This window comes from Leucopleurus acutus, assembly GCF_964270905.1.
Source record: "Leucopleurus acutus genome assembly, chromosome: 4".
NCBI lineage: Eukaryota > Metazoa > Chordata > Mammalia > Artiodactyla > Delphinidae > Leucopleurus > Leucopleurus acutus.
In genome coordinates, this window is record NC_139146.1 from 31,638,934 (window position 1) to 31,666,241 (window position 27,308).

Genomic DNA, 27,308 nt, shown 5'->3' on the forward strand with positions numbered 1-27,308 from the left:
CCTCTAATGGGCTTGTTTCCGCAGCCCCTCCTGCTGTGGGGACAGCCTGGGAAGGGGGCTGGGCCACAGGACCTCAAGGATATGGGCTGACCCCACGCTTGGCTCCCAGTGGAGGCTTACGTTTGCACGTAAGAAGAAGGAATTTCCCCCCTCCCTCTCATCACATCTTTTGAGCCAAGGCCTAGAAGGCCCTAATGCCTCGGTCAGTGCTGGTCGTCTTCCAGACGCAGGTCCCTCTTGAAATCTTGGGATGGGCTTGGGCTCTTCATAAGCGACTCCGCCTGTTTGGGTTCCTGCTTCCATTTGGTTAGTGGGATATTTTGTCCAGATTGGAGTCTGGTCCAGAAGAGGAGCTTCAGAGGGACGGTGGGGGGAGGGTGTTTTCCTGTGCTTCCTTCACACCCACTCAGCAAATGGCCCATGCGTGGTGAGTGCTGGTGGAGGGAGCCCAAGCCTGACGGGTCAGACGGAGCTCCGAGCTCCCTTTGAAGCGGGCGCGGTAATTGCGGCTTTGATTACACCGACTCCACCGCCGGGCTGGGCTGCGCTGGGCTCGCCTGGCCAGCCCAGCTTCAGCTGCAGCCCCCCGTGAAGACTTAGATGTGGGAAGTCGCCAGTCTCCCGAGCCTCATGCCTGTGGTTTCTTGAAAAGAATCTTGATTTGACCTGTTTTATGTCTGTAAAGCAACACTGCAAGGCCTTTTACCCCCATTTCTCCCATCTGGGGGTAAGACTGGTCTGCCCTGGTGACCCGATATTTTAAAGGAGCAACCAGGTTCAAATAAGGCGGCTTATTTGATAGGCAGTTTCCTTGCGCACCTATTTAAATACTAGCTACACTATAAGGAGAGCATCCCAGGTGGGGAAGAGTCACTTTTTGGTTGGCAGCTGTACAGAGCACCTCCGAAACCAGCTTTTCAGGAGGATTTATAAGAGGATACTAAGATAATGAAACAACAGTGGGGAAACGTGAGACTGTAGAAAGCACTGGCTTCATTAGGAGATGTCGAAATTCTTCCCAGGGAAGCGCGTATCATCCTTGGGATAAATGGCCACTCTGGCCAGCCAGGATCGGGTTAGTAATTACGTTGTTATGCTCTCAAGAAGCGGGAGGAGGAGGCACTCTGGGTGCCGTGAGGAGAGAGGGCGACTCGATGAGTGGTCAGTGCAGGAGAGTGGAGGCCGCCACAGCGCCACGCAGGCCGCTGACCGTCTGACTTCGGAGTCAGCCTGAGGCTGGGGTGGGCACGGGTCCCAGCAGAGGGACAGTTTGTCTCCGTGAGCAGACAGGCGCTCCTGGCGGCTGAGGCCAGTCTGTCCTGAACCACAGCACTGGTCTCCAGTCTGTCCTGAACCACAGCACTGGTCTCCAGCAGCCCGGGGCTGCTCGCCATTCCTCACCAGCAAGAGCAACCGGGACCGGTCCTTTGAGAGTCGGTGAGCCTGAGCACGGTGTGGATAGGAGTCTGCGGGCGCTGCCTTCACCGCCGCCCGGGCTCTGCTTCTGTCTCCTTGGAAAGGCAGGGCCCTTCGCAGCTCTTCCATCTTCCTGTGTGAAGCATCTCTACTCTGCGTCAAGTTTAAAAACCACAAAGCTGTAGTGTGGTTTTCCTGTTAAATGGGGGAAGCAGGAGAATAGGAATTGAAACTGTCATTGAAGACCTCATTCTGTTGAAGGCAACATTCTGTGGCTGATTTCCTCCCAGTTTGCTTTTGCTTGTTTTGTTTGTTCACTAGCCACCCGGGTAAACAGTTTCTTCTCAGCTCTGGTAAGTCATTTTGAGGGACAGCAGCGGTGGTGGTTGCCGTGATTCTGACGATGCTAACACGTGGCTGGTAAGAGCCCTAATGGCAGGGCTCACTCTGCGCCCCGCACTCTCTGAGCCCCTTAGAGGCATTGGCAGAGCCCGTCCTCACGGCTCCCGGGCTACAGATCCATCTTCTCTGAACAGCGCGGTGTAGACTGTAACTTGCTACCCAGAGTTGAGTTGAGTTTTCATTATTAAACTATCTCAAAACTTCCTTTTATTTCTCCTCTAAGATGTCTTTCCACTCAAATAAGAAGCATAAAGGGAATGCACTCCACTTTTTAGAATTAATTTTTTTTTAAAGGAAATGTCTGCTAATAACAAGGACACTGCAAACACAAAGAGCTGAGATGCGTCTGAGGTGCCAAAGACCCAGGTAGAGTAGGTGCTTCCCTGCAGCTGGTGTGAAGCAGGGGAGGCGGATGCTCTCCAGAAAGGAGTTGACCTTGGAGATGCTTTCACTTTCCTTCTGTCTTTGTCTCATCTTGTTGCAATGTTATATTTTATTTTTAATCACTTTTTAAAACTCAGATTATTAAAGCTTTTGGGATGTAGGGATTCTCCTTTCTGAATGCTCTTATCAGCAGTATCTTTAAATACTTGTTGAGTGTACATTCCAAGGCTAACGTTAGAGATCCTGGTTGTTAGGAAGGAAAAAACTCTTGAGAATTGAAAAGTCGAAGATTGGAGAAGCGTATGCACCTCAAGACTGAATATGAGCGGACACAGACCATCCTGGTCACAAGGGGGCTTGTTGTAGGAGTGTGAGGGGCACTGACTAACTTGCGTGTGGTTTAGTCTCATGTAAAATCCTACACTGGCTCCCCACAGTGGACTAAAAAGACCAAACACTTTAGAATGACAAGTCTTCCCTGATTTGGCCATTGCCTGCCATTACGATTCATGTTTGGCCATTCCCTCCTGATGTTTTTCCAACAGAAAACATCGTAACCCTGTACATTTATGTACACATACATGGAACCAGGGTAAACATTTCAGTAAAGTACACTTATTCTCTAACATAGTCTGAGGATTCAGGGCTACCATAGGGCAACCTCTTTTAGCCATCACCAGATCAACAACGTGGATTAATTAAATGCAGAGATCTTAAGACATGTGCTGTATGAAACAGAGGTTAAAATCTGTAAAGGTCTGTGGCACATTCACATTCACAGTACTTTATTTGTTCCTTCTTGAGGTGGAAAACGAAGCTCATTCCCCACGTGCAAAGCCAAGGCAGCGACCCCGGGACCTCTCCTGGAGATGGAAGCTTGTTGAACACCCAGACTGTCTCCACGGCTTGCCCAGTCGACCCCAAAGGAGAAATGACACCAACTTCACCCTGAGGTCACTGCTAGAGACGCTGATCCATAAAGACAATCACTGCCAAACCCCCTTTCATCTACTGCGAGAGCCATGTTCCACAATAAAAAGCATACAAGGTTTTTCAAAAGAAAAAAAGCACATGAGCATGCTAGCAGGCCCTGGGTCAGCTGAGCAGCTTTCTTCCCCCGTCTCCGCCGTGCACTTCCCAGAGCATCCCGCCTCCATACCTGTAACCTCCTGGCAAGGACAGTAACTTGGCTGCTTTTGCCTGCCCCGAGCCCTGGGAGCGGCCGCAGCACAGCCGTCAGCATCCCGGAGGGAACTTGTGGAAGAGTTCCCTCTTTGTTTCTGGCTTCATGTTTGGTTCTCTTTTCCTCAAGCTTTTATTTAACAGTGCAAAAGGATCAATCTTGTTTGCTTCTTTTTTTTTTAAACTTGAATTTTTTTAATTTACACTTTTTAGTTTTAATCTTCTTGTATATTTTGCTAGCGATGGCTTTTTAAGTAAAATCGAAAGATCTGGAAGAGTTTGAAATAAAAACGAAATGAAAAGAAGCCCTCTTCTTTTGAGGGATATCTTGTCCGCTAAGGGGCTTCTCGGTGAATTACCTGTAATAATAGTAGCCTGTCTTTGTAAGGTGTCTGATAGCGCTAAGTAAACTGTATCAGCCAGTCCACTCTGTGGGTAGCAGTTGGCAGTCCTCTTTCATTTTATTTTTCTTATGATCTCTTCTCTTTTTTTTTAAATGGTAAACCTTAACAGATACTTTCAGCAGACCAGTTTGCAGTGAATTTTCATTTCTTTCCTTCTCACCCCCTTGTTGTAAAAAGCCCAGCACTTGAATTGTTATTACTTTAAATGTTCTGTATTTGTATCTGTTTTTATTAGCCAATTAGTGGAATTTTAAGCCAGTTGTTAAAATGAGCATTGATGTACCCATTTTTTTTTAAATAGCAAGGCACAGCCTTTGCCCCAAACTGTCATCTAACGTTTGTCATTCCAGTTTGAGTTAACGTGCTGAGCATTTTTTTAAAAAAGCTTTGTAATAAAACATTTAAAAACAAGTCTTTTTTTTTTTTTTTAAAGAGTGAAGTTCCTGATAACCTGCAGTTGTGTAATGGTGACCTAAATCCATAGGCCAGGCCAGAGCTGGTGTGTCCGCATGATGGGGGCGCTGCCCGTGAGGCTGCCTCGGGGACAGGCCCACACCCTCCCCCCGTCTCCAGGCCATGCAGTCCGTAGGGGTCCTCCTGCAGCCTGGAACCCCACCTCCTCCTCTCCCACGGGTAGGTGGAAATCAGGGCAACAGGATTCAGATGGGAATGATTCTCTCCCTTCCTGAGAACCCAGACATCCTCACAGGCTCCAGCCGGCACCACTGCAGGTTGTGCTGGTGCAGCCCGTGGTCAGAGCCCATGGGTTCTCAAAACTGGGCTCCCCGAATCAAGGTATCCCCGTGCTTTAACTCCCATTCATCTCCCAAAGTCGACATTTTCCCAATTTTGAGTTTGAACTCCGTAATTCTCCCTTAAGCGTTTGTTATACTGTATATAGGTTGGTATCGGTTTTAGTAGAACCTCCATATTTTAAGTTTAAAACATCAGCATTTCATGGCCTTCCACAAAGCTTCCACAGTCCATTGAGCTAGTCTGCAAACCACCGACACCACTGATCTCATTTCAATGTCTTGCTGAAATTCTAGTTGTTTCCTTTTTTCAACCTTCACTACAGCTGGAGAACAGCTGGCTACCATACTTGTAATAACCCTCCACATACTGTACTTGAAGATTGCCATTAAATCACCCCTCAAATTTCTCTTCTCCAGGCTAAGTAATCCCAATTCCTTGAACCTTTCATCAGTGGTCCTTTAATCATTTTCATTAGTATCCTCTGGAACCTCTCCAATTCCTCTTCATTTAGTCCTAAACTTGAAGCAGGGAAAAATGTCTATTACATTCAGGGGACCTACTTGTTAAAGGTTTCCTATTCATTTGAAACTCTCTCTCTCTGTTTTCTTAACATACATGAACCAAGAAGTTATAACTGTTTAAAGCTGCCACCGTGCTCTCTCCAGAAGTTAACTATAAGATCCAAGGAAGTGTAGGAAAAATCTAGGGTGTTACTTTTGGGGGGAAAAACAGGTCATAGCAACACATTGGTTCTTCTGAGTCTCAGAAAGAAACTGATTAGTGATAAAAGTCTGTCCGTCAAGTGAACAGAGCAAGGATAGCTGTGAGACTTGCACCTCAGCCAAAGCCTACTCAAGTCTCCTCTCCCTGGGTTCCTCCTCCTCTACATTTTTATGACGCAAAAAATGGGTAAACAACATTGAAAGAAATGGGTTGTTTGAATCCTCCGGGCCACAACTTGGTCCCTCCTAGTTTTCTATTCATATTTCCTCCAGAATAACTCTTCCTAGATAACCTGGATGTCGTGGCACGGTGCTCACTCCTGGCCCATTCTTCCCAAATCCTGCTTTCTGCAGGCAGCAGTTTTGGTGAAAGGAGAGTCCAAGAGTCCCCTGAGAGGCACACACAGACCAAGGGACACAGTCTCCTGGGGCGACGGGGCAGAGGGACTCCCCTCCGGCCACTGCTTCTGTTTGCTCTTGCAGCGATTCGGCTTCGGCTTCCTTCCCCGCGGTGAGCTCGAGGCTGGGGCGTGTTGCTAGAGGAGGACGGCCAGCCTCTCTCGGAGGCGACAGCGGATGCGCCGGTCGTTACCAAGCAAGCGGCGCTTTCCTTGTGGCTTTAGTGTGTTTGGTTGCTGGCAACTACCTGTTCGGCTGGAAGGAGCCTTGGAACACCTTCACAACTATGGCTGTCCTAAATACAACCATTTTTTCCTCTATACGTTAGGAAACTATGTCTTTTCCTCTAGAAGGTTGAAACAATACGGAAACTTCTGGTCAGGGGCCCGCAAGCAAGAACAAGATGTCTGCGTGGCTTTCTTTTTAAAGGAGCAAAGTCACGAGGGAGCGACGCATGGTCCCGACAGAAAGGAGAAACTTAAATTCCGCACGACGTACTAGTTGTACAGGTTGCTACATCTGCCACAGGATGTTATCTTTCATATGCAGAAATTTTAAGAGCTGCCCTGTGAAGCCTGACCTCCAGGGATACGTACGTGTATACGCGCACAAAATCTGAACTGCTTTTTAACAGACACAATAGTCTGAAGTTAAGCATCTTAATATGAATAGAAGAATGGGATTCTAAATGCCTATGTATGTATTACGGGAAAAAATAAGATGACTGGTTTTGTTGGCTATTACTTAGTGGATACCATCTTGGCAGCTGCAAACCTCCAAAACTTCTCCAGCTCTCTAATGCGGAAAACCTACATTGTCTTACTCTGCAGCTAGGAGTGGTTTTGAGGGAGACTGGAGAATGTATCGGGTATACCGAGACAGCCAGTTAACATAAACGTCACGAGCATGAATCAACCTAAATTAGAACTTGCCTAGCTGAAGAAAAGTGCTCCCCTTGTTTACCGTCGGCAGTGCTGCAGGCCAGTAAGGCGGCGTTAAACAGAATTGGTCAATGCACTCATTCAATACCTATTTACTGAGTGAGCACCTGCCCATGGGCTCTGCCGAAATAACTGTCCACTAGGAAAATGTTTCTGCTGTTTGTAAGCTTGTTCACCACCTGCATTTGTTATAATATACAGGCATCCTTCTCCCCGAATAGTAATTTAAACTTTAAAAATCAGTTGCTTATAACGGAAGGAGGTACACGGTGGGGAAAGCCCAGGTTTGGAGTCGCACGGAGCCGGACAGTGTCTGCCGCGCCCGCTGCCAGGAGCTGTGTGCTTCATCCCTCTGCGCACACCCCCTCGCGGGCTGAAGAAGATCTCACTGACCTCCGCGAACATACGGTGAGTGGAAAATGAGAGACACCCCACACATACAAAATAACTAGCAAATGAAGTTCCCTTTGAATTGTTTTAGAATTTGTTATTAAACAGTTTCTTTCTTCCCCAATGTAAAAAAATAATACCTTGTTTTTGTAATGCCTGTAGCCATAGAACATATGAGTATTTTTCTTCTGCCCGTGGAAGCAGTTGGTAACCAGGCCTAACCACTCTGTTTTGGACCAAAGAGTGAGGAAATGGTTACACTAAGGGTGCAGAGTCTGGATTGTATCGGGTCATTTACACCGATGTGTTTATTAAATATTTTTCTTTATCTCATCTCTAATAGCTTGACATGTTACCGGCTCAGTTAAATTTTGATCTCCATTAAATACATGGAGAAGTTTGAAAATGTATTACTTGCCGGATGGAATGAGAACACTGCCTACAAACAGACTCAATCACACAACTGTTGTTTCTCTTTGTAGTCGCAGTGAGAACAGATTAGTCATTCTCTTCTCTGTTCGTAACTTAATTGTCTCAGAATTTGAACTCAGTAGAATCACTAAATTACGTTCTACACTGTAGTAATATTTTCTCCCACCAGGAAGAAGGTGCAAGACAACCAAAGTAAAATGGAGCCCCACAAACTGGCCTGTTGTTTTTACAGGTCCTATCAACGTTACTCAGCTGGAGAAAGGCAACCCACAGTTTCAAAATCTAGCTCGCCCTCCATGCCCGGCTCTAGCCACCATGCAGCGTACAAAGCAAGGCCTGTGCAGTGCTTGCTGGGGACTTAAAAAGCCCAGGGGTGCCTGCTGAACCACTTCATCTGTTCCCCGCATTCCAGCATCTGGCACAGGCTGTGTCTGCTCTGATTCCTAGGATCCAACTAGCTGGGTCTCTTCTTTCCTCAGTGCCTGGTCTCAGAACTCCAACCCATCCAGGCGCCCCTTACAACAACTGGCCCATTTTCAGAAGACCTAAATAGACATTTCTCTAAAGAAGACATACAGATGGCCAAGAGGCACATGAAAAGATGCTCAACATCACTAATTATTAGAGAAATGCAAATCAAAACTACAGTGAGGTATCACCTCACACCAGTCAGAATGGTTATCATCAAAAACTCTACAACTAACATTGCAGAGACGTGGATGGACCTAGCTGTGTCATACAGAGTGAAGTAAGTCAGAAAGAGAAAAACAAATATCATATATTAATGCATATATGTGGAACCTAGAAAAATGGTAGAGATGAACTGGCTTGCAAGGCAGAAATAGAGACACAGATGTAGAGAACAAACCTATGGACACCAAGGGGGGAAAGCGGCGGGGGTGGGTGGTGGTGGTGGGATGAACTGGGAGATTGGGATTGACAAGCATACACTGATGTGTATAAAATAGATAATAAGAACCTGCTGTATAAAACAATTAAATTAAAAAAAAACTCTACAAAGAACAAATGCTGGAGAGGCTGTGGAGAAAAGGGAACCCTCCTGCACTGTCGGTGGGAATGTAAATTGGTACAGCCACTTAAAAAACTAAAACTAAAAAAAAAAAAAAAAAAAAACCTAAAAATAGACCATATGACCCAGCCATCCCACTCCTGGGCACATATCCAGACAAAAGTATAATTCAAAAAGATATACACACCCCCGCTATGTTCACAGCTGCACTATTCACAATAGTCAAGACATGGAAGCAACCTAAATGTCCATCAACAGATGAATGGATAAAAAGAAGATGTGGTACATACATACAATGGAATATTACTCAGCCATAAAGAAGAATGAAATAATGCCATTCACAGCAACATGGATGGACCTAGAGATTATCATACTAAGTGAAGTCAGACAGAGAAAGACAAATACCATATGATATCACACATGAAATCTAAAACATGACACAAATGAACCTGCCTATGAAACAGAAACACGGACATAGAGAACAGACTGGTGGTTACCAAGGGGAAGGGGGTTGGGGGAGGGATGGAGTGGGAGGTTGGGATTAGCAGATGTGAGCTATTATATATCGAAGGCATAAACAACAAGGTCCTACTGTATAGCCCAGAGAACTATATTCAGTATCCTATGATAAACCATCATGGAAAAGAATGTGAAAAAGGAATGCATAAATATGTATAACTGAATCATTTGCTGTACAGCAGAAATTACCACGACACTGTAAATCAAATATACCTTAATTAAAAAAAATTTGATAGAAAGAAAAAAAAAAAAACTGGCCCATTTTCATGCGCTTTCAACCTGAATGCAACACTCAATATTGTGGCCACCACAACTTTTATTCTGAAATGTTAGGAGCACTGTGTCTATTCTCCCCTCCAGTCCTTTCTCCCAGAGCAGCAGGGATGGGGAATTTCAAGTGGTGATGAGAGGCCCTGGAGCACAGAGTTGCGAGGAGGCTGTGACGCACAGGGATGGGGCAGGGACTGCAAACAGCAAGAAGCGCAACAGAGATGTGTTGTCCCCAGAGCCCCTGGCACTGCAGACTAGCGTGACTTTAACAAAACGACGCTAGCACGAGTCAGCCCCTAACACGTGCGAGCCTTAACTGGCAAGGGAGGACAACAGAGAAAATCAAGACTTGAGTATTCGTGACCTCACACGGGCCTCTGACCTAAGAGCATGGAGCCAGCTACCGGCAGAATCCCCCAAGAAACCCAGTGCTGAAAGGGCAGCGGACTCTCTAAACACCAACACGCGCACGCGGCTGGTTCCCAGCCGAGGAGGTGTGTGCCTTCGCTTAAGCTCTGCCAGCTGTGCAGGGTTGGGGGGGAGGGGAAGGCAGCTCGGTACCAATTCCCTCCCTCACGCATCACCTGATGCCAGTTAAGCAGGTGTCACCTGCGGGCCTCAGGGCGGACAGCCTCTCCTCTGGACTCAGAGGGCCAATCACGGCCCCGGGCCCAACCAGGGTGCTCCCACTCCGCCACGAATCCATGGGTGGGGGGGGGCTGCCCTGCAGCTGTAACACTGAGGTGTTAGAGCTCTGGAAATCCCCCTCCCCAGGGGTAGGTGGCAAAACCTCCACGCGGCTCCAGAGTGAGGCTTTCAGGGTTCGGTCCTTCAGACGCTTCAACCAGAAAACTTCACGGAAACGCGCCTTCCTCCCCAGGCCTGTTTGGGTGGTTTCTCAGTTTCCTGTTTTCTAAACCCAGGATTTCCAAACGTGGTAAAGTGACCGTTTACGGGGAGTTCTTAGTCTAAGTTTTCCCTTATAACATGTGCTCGGCCGCCTGAGAACAGGCTACATGTTTCTGGCGGACTCGAGGCCTGCAGGCCAGCAGCGGCCACAGCCCTTGCGCCTGAAGGCCTGTCTCCTGGCTCTGCCTTGACAAACACTAGGAGAGCACGAAGTTCGCCGCTGCTTCTGTTCCTACACCGCCCCCTTCCCCGACTTCTGCATGTGTTCGGTGAGTCTTGGGGCCCTCTCTCCGATGCACTTGCTTTCCTTCTGGGGTCCTGAATCTTCCACAGTCTACTGCTCACACATAAAACGGAACTCACCTGGGTGACGGCCGCCTCGCCCGCTCGCTGGTTCTTGCGTGCTTCTCCCTCCGGATCAGCCCTGACAGCGGCCCTCCCGAGGCTTGGGAGGCCCTTGTGGAGCAGCTGCGGGGTGGAGTATGGAGCGCCCGCACTTATCTTTTCACCCAGTTGTCCCCGCAGCTTCACCTCTAAGACTCCCTGTCACTCAGCTCCCTCCCGCAAGTGTAAAAGGCTCTTAAGCCTGCAGGTTCTGAGGAACCGTGGCTTCCTTCCAATGGGCACAGAGGAGGGAGGCAGTCACGATCAGCCTATTGAGCCAGGCAATGAGCTCAACACCGGACGCCCATCATCTCATTTGGTCCTCAGAAACCCTGTCGGGTAGGCCCCATCACTGTGCCCATTCTGCTAGATTTCTCCAGAAGACAACTGCCCGCCCCGCCCCCTCGAGGTGAGGCTACATAGGTAAAGAGAGTGCAGCTGAGCACTAGAACCCAAGTCTGTTTAATTCCAAAGCCCATGGTATTAATCACTTATACCGATTAATTCTGGAACAGCTACATTTGGTCGTTTTAAATAAAACGCTGAATAGAATTAGTATCAATGATGGGATTTTTCTGTCTTTCAGGAGTTAAAATTTGTTCTGCCATAGAAATAAAAACTGTGATTATGAAATCGAGTGATCTTAAAAACAGAATTTACACAATCAAATTGGGTTGAAAACGCAGCAATGCTTCCATTGTTCAAAGCATTTTTTGATTACTGTTTATGTACCATCAATGCCTGTTTACAGGAAAATTAGTTCCACAAAATTACAGCCACACCTTGTATTTCTGCTAAGACTTAATCAATTAGTTACTTAGGTTGAAATGTTAAAGGGATTAAAATCAAGACAAAAGCTTGTTTCAAATGTGTGACAACTATAACTTGAAAACTATGAGAGAAAGTGTAATTTGTGCATGTTGTATAAGCGGTGACTAACGTATTAGTTTTACCTCCTCCAACAATTAATGGCTGGGTCTCAAATGAGCTTTTAAAAGCTGACATGTTAAAGAGTCAGAAAACTTACCATAGAACAGAACCCAGTGGGGAATCATTTTGTACCACCAGATTTTTATACTGTAGTTTCAAGATCTGTTCCTGCCTTACCCCCATGCTGCATCAGTTAACAGTCCCCAAACTGGAAACAGACCTTACAACTGATGCCAAGAGAAGTTAGCCAGGACTTCCCTGGTGGCACAGTGGTTAAGAATCCGCCAGCTAATGCAGGGGACACGGGTTCGAGCCCTGGTCCACTTAGATCCCACATGCCACGGAGCAACTAAGCCTGTGAGCCACAACTACTGAAGCCCGCGCGCCTAGAGCCCATGCTCCGCAACAAGAGAAGCCACCACAATGAGAAGCCCGCGCACCGCAACGAAGATAGCCCCCGCTCGCCACAACTAGAGAAAGCCCGCACGCAGCAACGAAGACCCAACGCAGCCATAAATTAATTTTTAAAAAGAAAGAGAATTAGCCAACCATTGCCCCCTGAGAAACTACTAACAGTGAAGCTTATGGACATTAAAGGGCCACAATTTTTACTTTACAAAGACATCTTCAGAAGCGCTAAAACTATCCTTCAGAGAATGCCATCTGGCTAAACACAATTGAAGTCCAGGTGATGGCTATGCTCAGAGGCTCACTTAGTCTTTTTCAACAAGCTATTTCATCCATCGTACAGCTTTCTTTTTAATCTCAAATTTTCATTTCTATCATAGGAATAATAATATCACTAAGAAGGGAGTACAGGAGAGAAGGGGGGAGAGTATCCTCTTGATCTAAAAAGTCTAGTAATTACGTTCAAGATGTGACCAAACATCCCTGGATCGCTGACTGGAGGAGAGTTCAGGGAAGAGAGGAGGAATAGCATCGGGGAAGCCAGGCCCACAGCCCCGCCTGGACTTGCCCTCCCTCCTGAACAAGTGCAGCCAAACACAGTGGAGGCCAACCCAAGCCCCTACGGTTCCTGCTGAGGCTCAGTTTGCAAGACATACCGCGGCAAACAGCAGCAGCCGTCCTGATTTGAAAGCAGAGGACCTGACCACAGAGACCCTTCTCCCCACGGAGCCCTCGGCGGGCAGCAGCTGGGCTCACCCAAGAATGCAGAGACGGGGCTGAGAAAGCCGCTCTCTGCTCCTGTGTGTAAGAAGATGTTCAAAATTCCTTCCCGGACTCAAACATGGCATGTGGAACAGGATTTTTGAAAATGATAAAAGACTCTTCAGAGGCCAGGTGTTCTGACTTTCTGGCAGGCTGAGTGAGCTGAAAACCCTCAGCCAGAGAAAGGTGCTGTGACCTCCACCCTCACCCGGCAGGCTGACAGCCACACCACTGAGTTCTCTCTTTCCTGGAATTCAGTGGTCAAGAGCGAGCCCTGCCATTTCCAAGACAAGGGCCCACATCCTGCGGGCACTCCAGTCAGAGAATAGAAAGAAAGGCCCGTCCTAAGCCCGGGGCTCCTGTCAAACAAAGGTCAGGAGCCAGCCTGAGAGTGAGCAGGGGGCTGTCTGACCACAGGGTAACCTTAAGTAATGGAAATGGTGATGGTGTCACAGGTGCTTCCTTTTATCGTTAGGAAATGTTTTATAAGAATAACCTACAAGTTTCCTAAACCAGGTTCTATGTGTGGTAGAAATGTAAGTACATATTAATTTTTCCATTATGCTATAGTTAGATTCAAGTAAAAAAAAATGAATAAGCTCCCCTTTATCCACCATGAAATGGAGGGGGGCAGAAATCTCTCAACCACTGGCACTGTGACCCAGGATACCAAACAAGGATGCCCATTTTGGGGACAGTCCTGTTTGAAATTTTCAAATTTGCTTTTTTGTATTTTTTTTTTTAATCATTGAAACCTAGTTCTAATCCTGGCTCCGCCACAAAATTTCTGGTGACCTTGGGCACATCACTTCAGCTCTCTGTTAATGAGGCCACTGGACCTCAGGGTTTCTGATTTCTTTCCAGCTTCAAAATTCTATCTTGGAAGACACTTTCTCAAGCCAATGATTAAAAGAAGCTTATGTTACACTGTTTCTTTTTGTTGGCAAAGAAGAAACCGATGTTCCTTAAAAAGTGTTTTCTGTGCCCTTATTCTTGCTCTGTGGGTAAGAAATCTGGAGTGACAGCTGCAGGCAGGTTGTACATGAACACCCTCTCCTGCCACTCCTCCCCCTCCATTACCACTCAAAAAAGTGACTACAGGCCAAGGAACATGGCACAGCTTCTGCCTAAATTACCAACCTTTACTTTTATAACCATTTAAGCATATTATGATTTTAAATTTTACATGTTTATTTGAATTCAAATTTTCACAGATAAAAGACTGCATTTCATTAGAGTCAATCTGCAGCAATTATTTCTCATGAAAAAAAAAAAGACAATAACCACTCAGATTTCAGAGGTGAATGAAACCTCTTCCTGCAAAAACACATGGAGGTATTCCCACCAATCCAGAAGCAGCATCTCGATGATGAGCTGAATTGAGGCGTGACACCTGATGTCACGCCCGAAGTAGGGTAAGGCTTGAGGCTGCAGGCAGCACATGTTCTGGTAAAGGCGAGATGCAGGTGCTGCTCACGCAGCCCTCCACAGACACACCACGACGAGGCAACGGCTCGCGGCTCTCCCGTGTGGCAACGACGGACACAGGGTGCTCTCGTTACAAGTGAATGAGTTCAGGTTCAGGACACTCTTTACAAAAACGACAAGGTTCAAAATAAATGTTTACTCCAAGGCACCTAAGGTGTAAAGCTTTTTAGAAAATACACAGACATGAATAAACAGACTTAAAAAGGGAATTAGTTCTCAATGGAGGAATCGGCTATTACTGTAACTACTGTAAATAATTAGTTCAGATAGATTAAATCAAAATGCACATCGAACAGACTGTGCTGTGTGAGGGAACGTCTGACCAAAGAGCATTCCCCTGGGCACTTGGGGAGCTGTTGGTATGTGCTTACGGGGCTTCTTCCCAGAGCCAGAGAAGCTGCGCATCACTTGTATTTGTAATATCCTTCTCCAGTCTTCTTGCCAAGCTTATTCTCTGCTACCAGCTTATTCATGGATGGGCTGGACTGAAACAAGGGGTTCTTTGTATCCATTTCATGCCATCCTATTGAGAGGAGGGAAAAGAGCTTCGGATGAATTGCTGGGTTTAAGTCTCGGCGTTCCTGGGCAAGTCTGGAGGCAGAGCGTGGGGAGAAGCGTCCTTACTCTGATGTGGGAGAGCCCCACAGGCTTGGTGTCACTCGGGCCAAAACGGCAGAGGCAGAAGGAAGGCTGAGCATGAGCCCTAAAGCGGGTGTGCTGCCACCAGGCCGCGCCGCTCGAGGCCCAGCTCTACCAACAGCCGTCCTGTTCATCCAACCCCTTCCTGGGAATCGCTAATGCCAAAGGTCCAGGGTCACAAACAGAACCCATTCACCTGGTGGCTGGACCCCTCAGTGACACAGTGAAATGACTTTTCAGCAAATCTGAATTTGCTGCCCCTGGTATTTTGTACCCTCATAAAATTCAAAAGTTCATGCTTAAACCAGAGCCCTCCTTGCTCCTCCCCTAAGTATTCTTTGTGCAACTTGGTATTACGAGGTACATTCAACTTCGGTAGCCCAATTTTGGTTACTATTTTAAACCTGTCTTCAGAGCCACTACAGTAAAATGAATACACTTTTTTAAATGGCTGTGCATCTTGAATGCAGTGGTTACACATATCAGCATATGTGATAGAATGACTGTGTACCAATGTCAATTTCCTGGCTTTGATACTGTACTGTGGTTATGATATAAGATGGAACCACAGGGGGAAACTACATAAAGGGGTACACAGGCCCTGTCTGTGCTGTATTTGAGACTTCTTGTGAATCTATAATTATTTCAAAATGAAAAGTTTAAAAAAAAATTGCCTTATGAGGAGAATAGGCAATCACATTTTTCCTTCTGCCATTTCACTTTAATCTTTAAGCTGGTGGGGCAGGACTTTGGAAGGTCTACTAAGACTCCTTATCTGTTTAAATAGGCATTATACTTTAATTCATAGTTGAGAGAGACTACCTCAACTCAGTTAAAGACAGACAACAGAGAATTCCAATTCTTACCGTCCATGATGAACTTCGTAGTATCCAGCCCAACATAATCGAGAAGCTCGAATGGGCCCATGGGGTACCCAGCGCCCAGCTTCATAGCAGTATCAATGTCTTCCTTGGACGCATCACCTACGCAGAAGAGGGCAGTGCTGAGTCACCACCATCCTTCCCAGAATCCTCCTGGTCACGTGCTGAGTCCCTGAATTACTAGCATTTTACATATTTGCACATTCAAAAAACATCTGGAGTCAGGAACTCTGGCTTAGGTAAGATTTTTCTTAGAGGTAAATGCCAAATAGGTCACAAGATTTTCAGAGCTACTCCATGAAGTTACTCTGTGAGGTGAATTCTAGAGCACTGCAACCTTGTTCATGGAGAGAGAAGGCCCCAGTGGCCTGGAAACATTAGTTACTTTCTAATGGATTGGGAATCACCTTCTCTGGAATAACTTACCAAAATATCCTTTAAAGCGAGGACAGGTTTTTGATTGATAAATGGGCTTTTTTTTGTTTTTCTATGTATTATACGTATATTTTTCTTTTCCAGATTTCCTGGTTTTATAAGTAATGAGTATCTCTCTGGAATCACATGCACACAAACTCTTTATTCACGATAATGTTTAAAGGAAAGCCCAAACCCGACTGAGCACTGCCATGTAAGTGTGCAAGTGTGCTGAGGAGTCAAGGGCCAAGTGCTTTTTTCTTGGAGTTTTTATCCTTCACATAATGTCCCTGGGTCACAGAGGTCTTTACAGAGAACAACCTGGTCCCTTTCTCCAAAATCAGGACTAGCCTGTCACAAGTGTCTATCTAGAATTTTGTTCCAAAGCATAAAGAAATGGTCAATTATACCAAAGCTAAATAAAATTAAAAAGCTATAAAAGACTTGAGAGATTTCACAACCTAAATATTTCAGATTTTTAGACATGAGGAACAAGAACTACTTAACATGCATAAAGACTCTATTTTTAAAAGCATATGAAGTACTAAGGTAATGCCAAAGGATTTCAAGGCGGATCAAGATGATTAAAATACCAACCAATTATTTCTTACGGGAGACATTATCAGTACTTCACTGATTAGTCAACCAGAGGATCCTGAGAACCATGATTTGAGCTTCAGGCCATAAGAGAGCAAAAATGATCACATACACATTAGGCTTATCAGGCAGCCTCATTCACTCATTCATTCAACTTTTGTCTATATCTGTTATGTATCAGGCACCAGAGACTTGGAATGAGACAAAGAAATACAAGACAAGCACTCCAGTGTTCACAGTATAATGGGAGGATTCAGATGTGTAAAGCACAAATTTCATCATGACAAGTGCTAAGGATTCATGAAGACTCACAAACACGGAGAGATTTACTCATACTGCCACAACTTCACCACAACTGCCACCCAGGCCCGGGTCCTGGCAGTCCTGAAGAGAATCTCAGGGAGGGGCAGGGAAGGGCATTCCAGGGAGCAGGAACAGCACGTACAAAGGCAGGAGTGAGAAAGAAGCCGGCAGCTGATAAGTGGATTATGCCGAGAGGATTTCATTAGACTTCGAGGTTTCCGTGGTGTCCGGGCCAGAATGCTGCAACGACAGCCCAGGATGCTCCCTGTACTGGTGACCTGTCCTCACCATCCGCAGAACCTCTGCTCAGGTGTCACCGCATCAGAGCCTCCCCCTCCTCCCTGCATATACACTAGCAACTGTCAGGACTCCAGGCTAGGACTCCGGCCATCCCCTAGACTTTATCTTTCTCAGGGATTACTGATCACAACCTAACATGTTATCTATTGGTTCATTCGCTACAGGCTGTCTCCCCTCATTAGAATATAGGCTCCCTGGGGACAGAAATCTCATAGCACAACAGTTCCAACTTACCTAAAGCCATTTAATCAAATCAATATTCAAGACAGACAATAAACCCTAGAGTCAAAACTGTAATTCCAGATTCAGAGACTCACTTGACTGAAATAATATGAAGACACAGCACATCATGGAAAAAAAATCTAAAAAGCTTTACAAAGTCAGTATAATTCTAAAAATTCTGTTCTGAGTAACACAGGGTGAAAGAGGCAAAAAGAAAAGAGAGAGAAATAAAATACAGACCGGTGTGCCAAGTGGGAGTTAACAACACGTGGTATAGACCAATAATTTTAACCAATAATAATTTTAGACCAATAATTCCTACTCTTTAGAATCAAGCACTTCACTTGGAACCTGACACCTTCTCCAAAGAAAATGCACGTATACACAAAATTCAGCATCAACCTTAGGAGGCTCATGGGACCCACCCCCACTGCCAGCTAAGAGCCCCCAACTCTGAACAACAAAGAAGGGCATCCTCAGTGAACTCCCAGCTCTTCTGCAGGCCTGAGAACCTGGGACCTGCCCCAACAGGCTTCCTCTGCCGGCTCATCGGCACCACCTACCGACCATTCTTGGCATTAACAACAAACCAGAGTCACAGCAAAGAGATCAGAACCGCAGCGCAGCCACCATTCCTTTATTCATCAACAGCTACCTAAAGCCTGTCCTACACAAGCACTTTGCGGGGTATGAAGATGGGGACCCAAATACTGCCGCAGAAGACAAGAGTACAGTAGGAGAAGAGAGACACATGCCGTGCGGCAGGGAAGAGAGTAGCACATGCCCCGAAGGAGAAGCAAAGTGTACAGAGTTACGACAACACAGATCACATCCAGCCTGGAGCGCTGGGGACAGTCCAGTGGGGCCTTGTGAGAAGGTGGGAGTAAGGTGTGGGGTGATGACAGGAAGGCAGAGGGTGAGGAGAAAGAAGGCCCCCTGGTGAGGGCACCGTATTTGGTAGGCTACAATGGAACCGCTGAACACGTCTTGGGCGGGGGAGGGACAGTGTGAGCAGGATGTCACACAGTGCCTGGGGAACAGGCTCACGACACTCCCAGGGCGCCACCCGAGAAGAGCTAACCATGCAGCCCCACCACGCTGCCAGAGTGGACCCTGTCACAGTGGCATCTGACGGGGGCAGCTGTCTGCTCCAGGCACCAGCCTGCTCAAAGGTCTGCAGAGAGAGCCCGGACCCCCAGGGGCGAGGGTGACCGAGCCCACAAATCAGGCCTCGGTTACAGTGGGAATGATGAGAGCAACGAAGGAGAGAGGACAGAAGCTGCAGGGCACTGGGGAGGAAGGCACGGCAGAAGCAAGGAGGCTCCCAGCACCAGAGAGCAGCGATGGGGGCGGTGAAGCGCAGCTAGACTCCACAGGCAGTTGACGGAGGCGCTGCTGGGGGCCTGTGCACTGAAAAGACGCTCAGCTGCCCAGGAGGCCCGAGTGGACAACGACGGAGCTGATTCTCTGTTCTAACGCCCCACACATCCTTCTGACGACCCTCCACCGCTCAAACCAGCATTCTGCCAACCTGTCTGAGTGGCACACTTACCTCGGGAATACCAAAAGTGTTTGTAAGGGACCCAAAATTCATGTTGAAATACTACCCCCCAATGCGATGGTATAAGGAGGTGGGGTCTTGTAGGAATTAGGATTAGAAGAGTCACAAGGGTAGAGCTCCCATGAATGGGATCAGTGCTCTTCTCAGAGTCACAAGAGAGCCTGTTTCCTCTCTCTGCTCTCTGCCATGGGAGGCAGTCTACAGCCAGAAGAGGGCTCGCACAGATACCCAATCATGCTGGCACCCTCAATTTGGACTTTAGCCTCCAGAACTGCGAGAATTATATTTCTGTCATTTATATGCCACCCAATCTATATTGCTGTATTTTTTATAGCAGCCCAAGCGGACCAAGACAGTGTCATCCAGAGAAATTCTCCACAATGAGTTCGGAAAAGGCTGGGCTGAACTGCCTTTATGGCTTGACTCTGCTGCCCGGGGTGTGGGGAGGGGGTGGCGGCACTGCACGCACTGTCTCCTCACCCTCCTGGACAACACAATACTTGAGGAGACCAGTTTGGAAAAGACACAAGGTAACGGGAAATCCTTTGCTGCCTGGGGGAGCCTCACTAAAGGCAGGCTGACCGGCACAGGGAGACTGGGATGACAGGGAGGAATCCAAAGTGACAAATGAAAAGACATGGCAGCGAGAGAGGATAATCCAGAATGCCTTCAGGTTTCAAAGAAGAACGGATGCAGTTCCGCCAGCCACTCAGAGCAGGCTAACAGAGGCGGGGTGGCAGGCGTGCATGTGAGCACCCCCTGCGCTGGCTGAATGAGGGCAGAACCTTGAGGTGGCAGAACGGACATGGTAAGAAGCCTGAGGTGTGAGGAGTCCAGACCATAGTGTGGCTTCCTGGGAAACAGCAGCCAGACATGACCCCCAGCACCTCCAGGGTACTGAGGGCGCCGCCAAGGGCAAAGTAAGAGTACTTCCCCTGTGGGGTCAGAGTCCCCTCCGAATTTCACCTCCCAGGTGGCTAATGATGGTGAAGGTTAAAGGGCTTCCATCTGTTTAGAAAAGGACCACTGCTGGTAAGAGGAAAGTAGAAGATAAGAAAATGACTTTCAACTTACAACCAGATACATGGTTCAGTTGAAAATATATCAAAGTGACAGCATGTTTCAGTGAGAAAGACACCATTACGAGGTGGATCACCCACATGCTATATTCTAAAACATTACATTACCAAAAAAAACTGCCTTTCAAAGTAGGGCAAAATGCTTCATGCTGTCTTTGAGGTGTAATTAGGCATATTTGTTGATAGATAAACACAGAAGTGTTGGTTTGATCTTGGAGCAAAAGTGAGGCAAATGCCTCCATAAAACACAGAGAAAAGTTTTAATATTTAAAGCAGATTTTGAGGAAGAAAATATGCTTTCATCTCTCTGGAAGAGCTAGTATAAATGTTTTGTTTCAAAAATGACATTCTCAGGAGCAAGCATTTGTAAATGAAGTAATTGAAAACAATTACACTTGCTTTTCATCCAGTCCTATTAAGGCCTGTTTGCCTTTGAAGCAGACATGATAGTTACCTTTCCAGAAATGCGGTAGGTAAGGTAGGCAGGAGGATACATGACATTTTATAACCTTGGACCATGTCCCAAGTCTACTTCTGCAACAGGGAAAATGATTCTTTGTCAATCAACAAAGTATTGAGAAAAAACCATTTCAGACCATTCTTAAGGTTAAAAAAAAAAATGCATCATAACATCACTCAGTAAGGATGGACAAGGCTGTTAGAAACATTCCTTGTCACACAACAGCCTTGTTACTCATTTCCCTTCTCCTGTCACAATTTTAGAACCTTAGGGAATTTAAAAGGTTTCCTAGCCCTGTGATTTTTACATCTACATCATCATGATTATTATTTTAAGCAATAAACCCTTTAACCAGAGATCCAGGATATAAATCCGTGTTGGCCTATGATTGCTCTGGCTGGGACTGTAGTGGGGGGGACTGTCCCAGAGCCACCTCAGAGGGAATCCAGGGGGGCCTGGGAGCACAGTGACAGAGGCACGGGGGCCCAGGGTCAGGCTGATCCACAGAGCCAGAAAACAGAAGCTCCTCCCCTACGCCTCATGGCCCATCCCTTCCCACAGACCCTGCGGGAGAACTCCCAGACTCGCTGCATCCAGCCTGGGTCGGGACAGCTACCTCGTTCATACAGCCTGACTGCTTCCATGAGGTACGGCACCAGGAGACGGTTCACAATAAACCCAGGAGTATCCTGTCAGAGGAGAGAGAAAAACAGTACACAAATGAATTTTCCATGAACTTTATCTTTTGTAAAGTCACCAGATCACTCCTTCTCACCCTGGACTGTTACCCACATTTATCAAGCTATACATTTTCAAAATGTTTTAAGGTACCAAGACAGTCTCACTTCTATCGCACATGACAGTTTATCCAACAATTATAGTACCCCAGAAGCCCCTACTGCACGGACCCTGAAATAAAGGCAGATAAGGTCACTAGAAAGAGCATGGCTTTGGGGGCAGGCAGATCTGGGCTCGAATTCTAATATTCTCTGACTTTGCATCATTCTGAATCTCAGTTTCATCATCTGTGAAATGGGAATAGTAACTTCCACCTCATGGGTTGTGAACACATAAAATGCTGTGCATACAGCCCTCCCCTCAAAAGGTAGTCCTTTTACTCCTCTTCTCTCCCACATCCCTTTCAGGAGTCTAGAAAAAGTAACAGTCCACCTTGAACACTCCTTGTAGGAGCACGACCTCCCGGCTGCTCAGGATTTTCTCAGGCTCCAGTGCACAGCACAGGATGACAGAACTGGGGACAGGTGCCGGGGCAAACAAGCAGATGCTAACAGATCGATGGCCTTTCACAGCTCACTATGGAAGACTCTCTACCCTGATGACTCCTTGTACTGCACATCCTTTCTTCATTTCCCCCCTCATTAAAATGCTTAACCATCTCTCCTGGAGGCCTAGTATGGGGTCTGGATTCTACCTACTGATCTCTTTTGGAAGCTTGTGGGGCAGGCTGGGTTGGTTAACTTTTTGGTGGTATTTATGTGAAGTTGATTTCCACTAAGTAAATGGAGCCCGCTCTTTTAACAAAAGGCTGTGATCCTCCTGCAGGAAGAAATCTGCACCCTGGCCCCAGGCCTTGTGTCCCGTTTCAAGCACACACTGGACACTCCAGAAACATCTGAATTAAAGACGCCCAGCCTCCTGCATTACTCTTTCAACTCACCAGACTGCACACCATAGCCACAGGATTTGTAGCTCCTTTCACCCTGGACAAGCTGAAACCACGCCTACCCCATCTCCCAGGAATACAGAGATGCACAAAAGAGCTTTATCAGTTTAACCAAGACTATATTAATATAACCATGTTGATTTAATAACTAGGGCATGGAAGCACTTAAATGTCCATCGACGGATGAATGGATAAAGAAGATGTGGTACATATATACAATGGGATATTACTCAGCTAGAAAAAAAGAAAGGAATAATGCCATTTGCAGCACCATGGATGGACCTAGAGAATCTCATACCGAGAGAAATAAGTCAGACAGAGAAAGACAAATATCATGATATTGCTTATATGTGAAATCTAAAAAAGTGGTACAAATGAACTTATTTACAAAACAGGAATAGTCACAAGTGTAGAAAACAAACTTATGGTTACCGGGGGAAAGTTGGGGGGGTGATAAATTGGGAGACTGGGACTGACAAATACACACTACTATATATAAAATACGTAATTAATAAGGACCTACTGTATAGCACAGGGAACTCTTCTCAATACTCTGTAATGACCTATATGGGAAAAGAATCTAAAAAAGTGGATATAGGTATAACTGATACACTTTGCTGTACAGCGGAAACTAATGAAACGTTGTAAATCAACTATACTCTAATAAAAAAAAATTTTTTTAAATAACTAGGGCAAAAATGCTTTTCAACTTCAAAAAGTTTATTGTAGAAATTCAGGATGGGGTAGGGTACCTGAATACATGAAGCACACCATATACAAGGTTAGAAATCAGAAAGCAGCCTGGGAAAAATATTTTCTCCATATATAATATATGGAGTTTTAAAATCATTTACATAAAGAGCTTATGGAACTCAATAAGGAAAACATGCTAAAACTCACAAAATATTTAAAGAAATATTCATTAGAACAAAATAGCATGTTGCCAGTAAGATTATTGGCAAGAGGTTTTTTCCCCATTATAATATTCAATGCTCTTGAAGATGCAGAGTGATACTCTCAATATTGGTAGAATGTAAAGAGACACAGTCCTTTAATTAAGCAATTTAATTTTATATAATCATACACCTTACATTTTTCATACACATATATTTATTAAATATACTTTACTGTATTTATTATATACCAGGTATTGTTTGCTCTAAGTACTTTACAAATATTAATTCATTTATTCCTCATGATAACCCTGTGAGACAAGCACTATTATTACCTCTACGTGAGGTAGAGGATACTGAGGCACAGAGAGGTTAAGTGACTTGCCCAAGGTTACACACCTAGTAAGTGCCAAAGCCAGGATGTGAACCCAGGCAGGCTGGCTCCAGAGTCCATGGCCTTAACCTTTTCACACCACACTTTCCCTGTGAAGTCCTACTAGGAAGAAAGACACATTTCAGGCACGTTCATGCCATTCTTCTGTGTTGGGTGTTGGTAAGCTACAATCCTGCAGGCCAAATCCAGTTGTAAATAAAGTTTTAGTGGAACACAGCCACACTTCTCTGCTGGTATGGTCCATGCAGCAGAATCGAGTAGTTGCAACAGAGACCATAAGCTCTAAAATATTACTATCTGGCCCTTGACAGAAAAGTTTGCTGACCCTTGTTCTATGTGATTGCCTTCTGTCGTCTGGGTGCCTCAGCAAGAGCTTGAATAACTGACCCCGAAAGACTCCCCAGAAGCCCTAAGGTATCACCTAAAAAGAGCTGTAACAAGGGCAATTTTATGAGACCAGAGTTGCCAGGCCTGCCTCTGCCATGGCCAGTCTGATGGAAGAACGAATCATCACTCTCCATGCATTAATGACTGTGCTGCTGAACACCATCCCTGGCTTGTTCCCGCACCTCCATTTTCATACCTGGCTTTTGATCTCTGCAGGCTGATGCCCTTTCTAACATTATGACTACTTTCTGCCACAATAAAGCATCAACTGGTAAGAAAAAGTGCAACCATACCCTCTGGTTATTAATGTGATTTTTTTTTAATCCAAAATATTTAAAACCATAAAACTAAACCAAAATAATGAGTGTTAAAAAATGAGATTCCCTAATATAACACTACAGACCTCCACTGGGGGGACTGGCATGTGGAAGACTATTGGGGTCCACATCGACAGATGACTGATTCAGATGATTCATGAACAATTTGAGTTTTCATGGGTTAATACAATATTTGAAGTTTGAGTTCAAACTTGAGACTATTTTAGAAAGCAAAACTATGGTATGAGAAGAACCACAATGGTATTTAAAAGATTACAGTCAACCAGCAATTCCACTCCTGGATATATATCCGAAAAAACAAAAACACTACTTCGAAAAGATACATGCACCCCAATATTCAGAGCAGCACTATTTACAATAACCATGACATGGGAACAACCCAAGTGCCCATCAACAGACAACTGGCTTAAGCAGACATGATATATATACAATGCAATACTGCTCAGCCATAAAAAACAATGAAATTTTGCCATCTGCAGCAACATGGATGGACTTGGAGGGCATTATGCTACGTGAAGTCAGACAGAGAAAGACAAATACTGTATGATATCACTTACATGTGGAATCTAAAAAATACAACAAACTAGTAAATAGAACAAAAAAGAAGCAGACTCACAGTAATAGAGAACAAACTAGTGGTTACCATGGGGTGGGGACAGGTTAATACAGGGGTGGGAGAATGGGAGATACAAACTACTGGGTATCAGGTAGGCTCAAGGATGTATTGTACAATACGGGGAATACAGCCAATATTTTATAGTAACTGTACATGGAAAGTAACCTTTTTAAATTGTTTAAAAATAATTTTTTTAAATAAAATGATTATGGTCAAAAAAGTAGATAACATATTTATAAAAATTTGTAATGGAATTCTGTGACACAACTGTCCTTTCAGAAAAACAGCCAAGTCATGAAGAAGTGCAGTCCCTAAATCTGGGGGGAACTAAAGAGGAACTACAGCAAATGGAGAGACTGAAGGTAATCAAACCAAAGTAGGTGACAGCACCTGGGGATAATTTTACATATAATACCAGGTATCTCAAGAAAGGGGAAAAAGGCCGGAGGCAAGCTTTCCACCCACCACACTTCTTACTGAAAAACAAAACAACACAAACAAAATCATAAGCAACATTCCACTGAGAAACAGCTTCATTTTCTGCTACCTTGGTTGAGGTGGGCTCTACCTCTCTCACACCATTTCCCTAATCACCTGCAGTGTTCTTTCCAAAAGGGAAGCCCTAGTTTTCTGTTCGGAATTCATGTGCCACCAGGCTGTGCCTGACACAAAGGGTTCTGGTTCCTCAGGGCCCAGAAGAAGCCGAAGCTGATGGGGTAACAAAAACCACTGATGGAAACACAACCACTCATCAAGAGACAAAAGTCAAGACCCAGAGAGAAATCCGAGTTTTTGATTTAGCTGAAGCCGTGGCTCCATTTGGATCGCAGACTATCCACCTGATGGCCTTGAGCACAGCTAGATGCAACTTGCTCTTTACAGCCTGCGGACAGGCCTGCAGCAAAAGTGGCCCACGTCCCACATCATCCTACTATGGAAGAATACTACCTGGAATAAGTCAGGTTCTGAGAAAAGTCACCCCCCGGCCTTACCAAGCTATCCATACTCTACCTTGCAAGCAACAGGATGCTTTCCCAGCGTTTTGCTGAAGTCTACCAGAGATTCAAAGGTCTTCTGGCTGGTCATTGGTGTTTTAATGACCTGGAAACGTAAAGCACAGAAGAGTTATAATCAGAAAGTCAGCAAACAATCTCAACAGAACAGTTCAAGGAAACACTGATCAAATACTGCCACACAGGTGGCAAAAATAATTTTAGTTTCAGATTAGAAGGATTTCAAGCCAGAAACAAAACGTCCACTTTAAGATAGTGGACTACAGCAGAACACTCAAAATCAAGGCTTAAAATATAAATGTGGGGACTTCCCTGCTGGGGCAGTGGTTAAGAATCGCCTGCCAATGTAGGGGACATGGGTTCGAGCCCTGGTCTGGGAAGATCCCACATGCCACAGAGCAATTAAGCCCGTGCGCCACAACTACTGAGCCTGCACTCTACAGCCCGTGAGCCACAACGACTGAGCCCGTGTGCTGCAACTGCTGAAGCCCACGGGCCTAGAGCCCGTGCTCTGCAACAAGAGAAGCCACCGCAATGAGAAGCCCGCACACCGCAACAAAGAGTAGCCCCTGCTCGCCGCAACTAGAGAAAGCCCGCGCGCAGCAATGAAGACCCAACGCAGCCAAAAATAATAAATAAATATATTTTTAAAAAACCATACGTGTGTGTGTGTGTGTGTGTGTGTGTGTGTGTGTGTGTGTGTGTGTGTGTGTGCAGGAGAGTTCTACAGGTTTTGTCACTGAGACAGACCTGGGTTCAAATACCAATCACACCACTTACTGGCTCTGTGACCCTGGGAATGTTTCTTGAAATTGAAATGACATTGAAATCACTCTACCTCCCTCAAGGAGTTAAGGTGAGGATGGAATTAGATTAGGAAGTAAAGCATTAAGGGCAGCTCCTACGAGGGCTGAAGTGCTCAGTAAATGCTGGCTTTTATTAGGGTTTTACTTGCTACTGTTAATTATTTCAGGGGGGTAACTGGAAGTCTACTAGAGTGTAACAACTGCCCTTAAAGTACTCTGCATGAAGTCACACCTTCTCTTAGCATACAGATGAGAAGGAGCCTCAGGAAAACAGAGGTGCACTCAGGTCACCCAGGTCCTGTGGACTCTGAGATGAGTAATCCCCCCATTACTGCGCCCTCTCCCACACAGATGCCCCAAAGCCCAACAGCTCCCTTTGCCTCAGGACATGCTCATCCCAGAGGAAGGCTTTCATAACCAGCAAACACCAGCCAATGGCTGGGGCCTGCCACCTGCCAGGCGCCTCAGGAAGGCCCCTGGCGGTCCTCCTGACCTTCTCTATGAGGTGCACTGCCAGAGTATGACTGCTACCCTCCTCACAGTGGCTGCTGGGCTCTACAGAAGTCAGCACCAAGGGCCACACCTGGCAGTCA

The 27,308-nt window shown here is 45.9% G+C and overlaps 2 protein-coding genes across 4 annotated transcripts in view; one reads left to right on the forward strand and one right to left on the reverse strand.

The window, feature by feature from the left end:
• Positions 1-3,086, forward strand: part of LEF1 (lymphoid enhancer binding factor 1) — a gene marked incomplete at both ends in the record, with an annotated part of 116,080 nt that extends 112,994 nt beyond the window's left edge. For both annotated transcript variants that reach the window (XM_082838487.1, XM_082838489.1), the window contains one exon: positions 3,007-3,086. In XM_082838487.1, coding sequence (XP_082694613.1) covers positions 3,007-3,086 — 80 coding nt within the window. The remainder of the gene's footprint in view (positions 1-3,006) is intronic.
• A 10,715-nt stretch (positions 3,087-13,801) lies between these two features.
• The window catches only part of HADH (hydroxyacyl-CoA dehydrogenase), a 47,519-nt gene continuing 34,012 nt past the window's right edge, over positions 13,802-27,308 (reverse strand). The window contains exons 5-9 of one of the 2 annotated variants that reach the window (XM_082837899.1): positions 25,908-25,997; positions 21,201-21,273; positions 15,634-15,750; positions 14,500-14,651; positions 13,802-14,230 (exon numbers count right to left, since the gene is read on the reverse strand). In XM_082837899.1, coding sequence (XP_082694025.1) covers positions 14,533-14,651; positions 15,634-15,750; positions 21,201-21,273; positions 25,908-25,997 — 399 coding nt within the window. In that variant the 3' untranslated portion in view covers positions 13,802-14,230; positions 14,500-14,532. Of the gene's footprint in view, positions 14,652-15,633; positions 15,751-21,200; positions 21,274-25,907; positions 25,998-27,308 lie in introns of both variants that reach the window. The other variant, XM_082837898.1, reaches the window with a different exon arrangement.